An 8,128-nucleotide genomic window follows, 5' to 3' on the forward strand; every position below is an offset into this window, starting at 1 on the left:
GCCGGGATTGAAGTCGAGGACCTTGGAGCACCTTGCAATTTAAGAGCATTTAAGATCAAAACATATATTCTACCAATAAATATGCTAATTATAATAAATCAGTTCATTTGAAAGTATTCTTCTAAAGTTTCTGCACGTAGAGAGAGTATATATAAGGGAAACCAATAAGAAAGTTTTTCCTTTGGTTGGTGCTGTTGGCCATTACAGGTCCCATAGTGGGAAGCAGTAAGAATGGCATGCCTTCCAGAGTCTCAGGGACCCCTAGCTAGGGAGGAAGAGGAAACTTAATGATGGCGTAAGTTGAATTTCTCCCCAGTTTAGTAGGCTAGAAGACTTAGAATTGATTTCAATTTGACACAGAAGCAGTTAAGAAATGTAAATTTCTTGCCCATGTTTGTAGAGTAAGATTCATAGCCACTAGGTAGCAAAATATTTACTTATAGGACTTCACTGATTTTTTTAAGTGACTGGATGATCAGGAAGGGTCTTTATTTGGTCACAAGGTGATTGATGGGAAGGTAGGGGGCATGGGGGACTGGTGGAATCCAGGAGACTTTGTGAGCTAGCCCATAGAGCAGGGGAGGCTCTCCGGGCAGGGATGGAGAGAGTTGGAGAGTTAAAAAAGAACTTTAAGGACTTTCACATCAGATGGAGATTTTAAAACTAGCTTTGCAGGGTGCCTGGGTGACTCAGTACCGCAGGCATCTCAGGGTCCTGGGATTGAGCCCTGCATCAGGCTCCTGGCTCAGCAGGGAGTCTGCATCTCCTTCTGCCTGTCTCCCCCCACCCCTGCTTGTGCTCTCCCCCCCCAAGAAATAAATAAATAAAATCTTTAAAAAATAAATAGAACTAATTTTGCTTTACTGTTTGTGTGAGAACCTATACTCCATATCCAAGAATACTTCAGTGGTATCTATTACTTCCTTAACCTTTGTGGGACTGGATTTGCTTTGGGAGATTTAGCGAAGTGGGGAGTCCTGTGTTCTGCTTATCTACTGCTGCTTCACAATCACCTTAAAACAGTGACAGAAAATAGGAACAATTAGGTGGATCCTGAATCTGGAGGCTGACTGAGCTCAGCTGGACAGTTCTTCTTTGAGGTCTTGCCTGTTTTTTATTCACGTGATGGCCAGAGTTGGTTGATTGCGTAGGTTTTTCCACTCAGCAGTCTGGCACCTGGGCTGAGAAGACTCAAGCATCAGGGAACTGGAACGGGTGCAGCAACGTGGGCATCTTTTTCTACCCAAGTGGCATCTCCAGGCGGTAGCTTCAACATTGCTAGACTTCATAGGTGAGACTTCATACACGGGTGGCTGAAGGCACCTGGAGCAAACGTCCCAAGAGAGCCACAGCCAGACAGAAGCTAGATGACCTAGTCTCAGAAGTCACACAGGACGCTTAGCACTATACTACCTTAGTGGGAGCAGGCACAGAGGCCCACCCAGGTTCTCAGAAAAGCACGTGGACGCTACCTCTTAATTTTGTGGCCACGTTTGGAAAACACCATCTGCTACATTGCCTTAAGTTGAGCACAGCATGGGGTGGCTGCAAAGGCCTTGCAAGGGTGGCCAAGCACATCCACAGGACATGAACAACCTCTGCAGCTTCCTGTAGCAGAGCCGAACCCGGGAGCATTTCTCCCTAGCCACGCGCCCTCTCCGTGTGGGGGCTTCAACACAGGACAGCTGGAGGCACCCAGCGTATGTGTTCCCTTCCTCCCCTGTCGCTCGGAGATGGAGATGGCTGCCTGCTGTCACTGGAGGCTGGAGCTGGGGAGTTCCCTGGCCACTCTGTAAGGCAGCTTATTCATGTGATGAAATGAGTAATCATGAGGTTTTACAGCCTGACATGAATTTTAGTTTCCAGCAGCTGTGTGGCTCCTCTAGTGCCCTGTGCATTGTCCTAAGGTTCAACAAAGTGGGGGGTGATCAGGGTATGGAGAAGAGTTTTAGGACAAGGGCAGGCATCTAAAAACGGAGCCGATTTCTCCTTCCCTTTCCCCCCTTTTTTTTTATTTAAGATTTTATTTATTTATAAATAAGACACAGAGACACAGCGAGAGAGGGAACACAAGCAGGGGGAGTGGGAGAGGGAGAAGAAGCAGGCTTCCCGCTGAGCAGGGAGCCCAATGTGGACCTTGATCCCAGGACCCTGGGATCAGGACCTCAGCCCCCAGGCGCCCCTCCTTCCTTTCTTCTTAATCTTTTTCATCTTCCTCCCTCTCTTTCCCCTCCCCTCCTCCCCTTCCTCATCTCACTTCCTCCCCCGGCAACTCCTTCCTTTCTTTTTCTTCTTCCTCCTGCTCTTCCTCTCTTCCTCCTCTTGCCCCCTTCCCTCCATCTTTCCTTCTTTCCTCCCTCCCTCCCTCCTCCTTTTCAGACACATGGAACTGGGTATGTCCTAGTCCATTTACAGCCCGTGCTAGGCTTCTCTTTTGTTTTATTCAATTTTATTATTTCCCCTCTTATTCCTTGTGCCTGCTTCTATTCCTCTCACCCTCCTAGGCACCTGTGCTAGAGTATGTAATCCATGTTCTTCCATCCTATTTAGATATTGTGAAATCTTGGAAAATTCGTTGTCTTATTTTGGAGCATGTATGTTTAAAATTTAAATAAACTGGAAGGTATTTTCATTCTGTTTCTTACTGTTTTTTACACAGCACCATGTTTTTGAGTTCTATCCATGTTGCTATTTGTAAAGCTAGTGCATTATTTGAAACTCCTCATACTATTTTATTCTATATATCCAGTGCTTCTTTAATGGGGGACACTTGAGCTGCCTCCAGTCCTGTTTGGCCACCAATAGTGTTGGAATGAATATCCTTCCATGTGCTGCATCTGGAAGAACTCCCAAGGACTCAGGGTATGCCCATTCTTCATTTCACCAAATACTTCACAATTATTTTCCAGCATCACCACACCGATTTTCATGCCCACTAACATTTTTACCAGCACTTGATGTGAGAGTTCTCATTTTTGACAACCTGATGGTTATGAACTGATATCTATTGGTTATCTTAATTCCCATTAATTTGATTACTAATGAAGTTGGGCATCGTTCATCAACTTTGGTTTTTCTCTTCTCAAATTGGCTTTTCATTGTTTTTGAGTTTTTTTTTTCTTCTCTGTTAATTTTTTTAAAAGATTTTATTTATTTGACAGAGAGAAAGCAAATACAAGCAGGGGGAGCAGCAGGCAGAGGGAGAGGGAGAAACAGACTCCCCGCTGAGTAGGGAGCCTGAAGTGGGGCTTGATCCCAGGACCCTGAGATCACGACCTTAGGCTTAACTCGCTAAGCCATGCAGACATCCTTGACGTTTCCTTTTTATTGCTGACAGAAGTGAGTCCGTTAAATCTAGATGCTAGCTCTTTTTTTTTAATGATTTTATTTATTTATTTGACAGAGAGAGTAGTTACAAGTAGGCAGAGAGGCAGACAGAGGGGGAGGAGGAAGCAGGCTCCTCACCAAGCAGAGAGCCCGATGCGGGGATGGATCCCAGGACCCTGAGATCATGACCTGAGCCGAAGGCAGAGGCTTAACCCACTGAGCCACCCAGGTGCCCCCTAGATTTTAACTCTTAATTGGTTTTAGGCATTACAAGTATTTTCTCCCAGGCTGCCAACACTATTGAACAATTGAACACAGTCTCAGTTCAATTTCTTTTCTTTTTTTTTTTTTTATTTATTTGACACAGAGAGAGAGATCACCAGTAGGCAGAGAGGCAGGCAGAGAGAGAGGAGGAAGCAGGCTCCCTGCAGAGCAGAGAGCCCAATGTGGGGCTCGATCCCAGGACCCTGAGATCATGACCTGAGCCGAAGGCAGCGGCTTAATCCACTGAGCCACCCAGGCGCCCCCTCAGTTCAATTTCTATAGGGTAATTTTCTGAAACATACAGACAGGTTCAGCTGCCTCAGATGAGAATAAATTTTGTGACAAATACTGCCTTCGGGTTTGTAAACTTAACATACCATCTGTGATTCAGCTACTTGGAAGTCTCAGCAGGATTTATTGAACATGTTACAATATGTATATATATTTCTCTTTATACAGTGTAAATGTTTCTGCAAATAGTGTGTGAATCAAAATTTGTTCACTAGAAACAATTAACTAATGCATTTATGTCTTGGTGGCACTGGGCAACCCATATCCTGAACAGGAATATGGGAATATTGGGAACTTTCCCCAAATGTACATAATGGGCACCCTTTCATTTTGAATTCTGAAAGGGTGCCCATTATGTACATTTGGGGAAAGTAAATAATAACCTCCTCGTTCGTTTTCATGCTCTGGAATTATGCTTTTGTTGTTATACAGAAAGAGACCCCATTTTTTTGAAGACTTTTCCAGTATTTTCCACCCCCAAATCCTTTTCTTCTTACCAGTTAGAAAGACACCAATGTACCCAGGAGAGACTATAGGTGTCTCTCCAAAAGAGAAATCATTTCAGGGCAAGAAGTAGTAAAATTAAGTCCATTTTCCCATTTCTATATCAAATGACCAGGAGATGATGGCAATAAAAAGTCTTCTATTTTCTCAATGCCTTATGACACTATCTTTCACCAAACCCTCGTCTGCTCATTCCCCATGTCAGTTTCCCAAGAATACCATAGGCCAGTGATTCCCAAATTTTGCTCCATATTATAATCACTTAGGGAGATTTTACTAATCTCAAACTCAGGTCACACCCAACATCAATTAAAGGAGAATGTCTCAAGGTGACATTGAGAACTGCGCAAGGGATTCCAACGTTCAGCAGGGTTTAGGAACCATTGCCACGCTCCCCCAGCAGCCCAGGGCTTTATCAGGACTAATGTTAACATCAGGGAGTTGTTTCTGTCCTATCTTGGACACCTCATGGGAATGACACTTGCTAGAACTTGGTGTTCAAGTGTGAAGTGTTGAGAGGGTGAGACTCTTGTTACTCTCGCCATCTCCCTCTCCGCCTGAAGCTCTCTTCAACTCATCTCTTCGTTAATGAAATGGGATAATAGGTACTTCATGGGTTTGTAGTAAGGACTAACTGAAAATCTGGAAAACAGAGGATTCTGTGCCTGACACACATCAGGATTTTAATAAATGTTTGGGAAATTTCACACTTATTAAATGAGGGCACATTTAGGGCCTTCCTTAGTCAACTCTCCCTCTGAAGGTAACTTCTTGTCCTTCCTAGTGGCACCCAAGCACACTCCCCCCAGGCTCCTCCCTCTTTATATTCTGGACCTCCCCACACCCAACTGGCTGCCCACCCATTATTGTCAAGGAACAGCTAGGACTTTCTCAGATCCATGATCACAAGAATATGTTACCAGTGAGAGCTACAGCAAAAACAACAGGTGAGAGTAACTAGCCTAGTAGGAGAGATCGGGAAGAACTGGGAAGAACAGACTAGTAGACAGTGCTGAAAACATGTGGAATTGGATGGAATTAATGTTGATACAATTATGGGAGAGGAAGTCATTTGGCACTAGGAAAAAAACAATCAGGCGTGGGTACTTCTGAGCATCCTTCTACATGTTTGGCTCTGTGGTAAGCACTCTGATGGATTCAGGAGAAACAGGAGCTCTCAAGGAGCTTGCAGAAGCAAAACAAATACAACACACCTGACTGATCAGAGAACAGTTCAGTGCCAGACTTGGAGAGCTGAAATAGTCCAGAAGGGCTTTCGTGAGGAACTGTACCTTTAGCTGGAGCTTGCAGGGTCACTTGAGATTTTATTTATCATTTTTAAAGATTTTATTTTTTTAGTTGGTTAGTTATTTGACAGAGAGAGAGAGAGAAGAGAGAGCACAAGCAGGGGGAACAGGAGAGGGAGAAACAGGTTCCCCACTGAGCAAGGAGCCCACTGCGTTGCAGAGCTTGATCCCCGGACCCTGGGATTATGACCTGAGCTGAAGGCAGATGCTTAACCAACTGAGCCAACCAGGTGCTCCTCACATGAGCTTTCAATTAGCAAAAGAGAAGGAAGTAAAATATCCCAAGTATGGGGGAGCAAATCATAGGCAGGAGCTTGAGGAATCTGATCACCCTCGGCTATGTCCTGTCTCTTCTTACTCTATAGGAGTTAGAGCAGAAGATGTGAAGGGACTCTTACCCCTGATGATCCTAATGGTGGTCATTTATCTGCTGCTTCTGTTCTGGGAGAATGAGCTGAATGAGAAAGGAGAGGAGCCAACCATGGAGCAGCTGCATGTAGACTACCCTCAGAGTGACATTCCCGTACGGTACTGCAACCATATGGTCTTGCAAAGAGTCATCAGGGGACCTGACAACACCTGCAAGAAAGAGCACGTTTTCATCCACGAGAGGCCTAGAAATATCAATAAGGTCTGCACCTCTTCCAAGAAGAGGGTTTGTCAGAACCATTCTTCCATTTTATGTTACCAGAGCATGACCAAGTTCAAAATGACTGTGTGTGGGCTCATTGGAGGCACTAGATATCCTGCCTGCAGGTACAGCGTATCCTCCATAAAGGGGTTCATCATGGTCACTTGTGATGACATGGGGCCAGTTAGTCTCCAGGGGTATGTTGAGGAAGTTGAGACCAGTGCCTGAGATCCTCTCTTTTCTCTCTCAGGGGTACTCACTCTCCCTGAGGCACACCTGAACTGTGGACCTGGGGTAATGCCTTGCGCGAACTGGGTAGCCATTAGTAATTCATTTATCCTTCCAGTATTGCTGAGCTGGAATCTTCTTATTCTGCTTTAATAAAAAAAAAAAAAACTCTACTGAATTAAATCATAAACTCTGCATGTGTTTTAATTTCTTGTCCCTTTTCTTTGGGTCATTTGTTGAGAGCCAAAAGTGAATCTGAGGCAGAACTGGGATTAGAGCAAAGTGAGCGAGGCACTCACTTTAGGTTCAAAATTTAAGGGGCACCCCAAATCCCAGTAATCTAGATACACAAATTTTAAAAAATTAATGCAGAAATCTCTGGTGAACGAAATATCTAAGTTTTAAGTCAAGATCCAGTCTGACAGGGTTGGAGTCAGGGTGTTAGTGAATTGTGCCAGTACAAGGTCAGATTCTTGATCAGAGATTATTTTGCATTAAATTAAGATTTTTAACTATTGCATTAAAATGTTATTTATCTTGATTATGGGGCTTTTTGGTAGCCCCCTTAAGTTTTATACCTGGAGTTGAGTGTCTCCTTTCATCATGTTGTACTCCCAGACTTGATCCTAGGTGTCCAGGCACTTGGAGTAGTCAGTGAGGGACTTCTCTAAAGATGGCACATATAATTCAAACTGCATCTGTTTCCATTCAGCAGCTGCCTCTGTGCCTTGAAAGAAAGGGAAAGGGAGATCAGAAGGATCGCCTGACTGGTCAGAAACCATGTCCCTTAAAGACTGGAGAGTAGCAAATCAGGATTTCTAGGACGGGATTGAAACTCTCAGAGCTCAGTGCCCCTCTTCTTGCATCCCTGGAAGGAACAGAGAACTTGCATCCAGATTACTAACTTGTTTCCCCTTTTAGATCTTACAGCTGAGCTGGTTGTTTAGCTCTCCCACATCCAGCTGTGGGCAGGGCATCTTTAGAGTTAGAAGGTGAGGGGAGAGAATGAAAAGAAGGAGAGGCTCCTTACTCCGGGGATTTGATTAAGTCCTGTTCTTCTCTGAGCATGAATCCCCACACCAGGGAAGTGAGGGGCTTCGACTCGCTAGTCTTTGAGGTTTCCAGGCCTCTTACTCCACAATTCCATTTCTCCTTGTTGGAGGGGAGGGTTAGTAGAGAGGAGTAGCGAGAAACAAGGGGTAATTGGCAGCTAAGCGCCAGATTATAGGGTCATTGATTCTGAGCTATGACATTTCCATCCTGTGAGAGAAACACAGTGACCTAGAGCGGACACAGGCAATGCACAAGATTTAGAGGGCCCTTTCTGTTCTTATCTTTTCAGTCCAGAGACTTCAACTATTGCATTATTTATACGGACTTAGTTCAAGGTCAGATCAGAAAAGGGGGTACACCTATGCTAGTTGTTAACTCTGTCTTTTGCAAGCATCAAGTTCTAACTGACTGATTCAATTCACAGAGGGAGGACATTTACAGTTGCAAGTAAAGGACACTTTGCAGCCCTGTAAGTAGGCAAAGCTTGCTCAAGACCCATTTCTCCAGAGAAGTCCCACTGTCA

General features: G+C 44.5%; 1 protein-coding gene across 1 annotated transcript; it reads left to right on the plus strand.

The window, feature by feature from the left end:
• Positions 1-6,096: 6,096 nt before the first annotated feature.
• On the plus strand, positions 6,097-6,552 carry RNASE12 (ribonuclease A family member 12 (inactive)). The gene has a single exon (XM_046007824.1). It carries the CDS (start codon positions 6,097-6,099, stop codon positions 6,550-6,552), a length of 456 nt encoding a protein of 151 aa, XP_045863780.1.
• Positions 6,553-8,128: the final 1,576 nt, after the last annotated feature.

Source organism: Meles meles, chromosome 6 (assembly GCF_922984935.1).
Source record: "Meles meles chromosome 6, mMelMel3.1 paternal haplotype, whole genome shotgun sequence".
NCBI classification, from domain to species: domain Eukaryota; kingdom Metazoa; phylum Chordata; class Mammalia; order Carnivora; family Mustelidae; genus Meles; species Meles meles.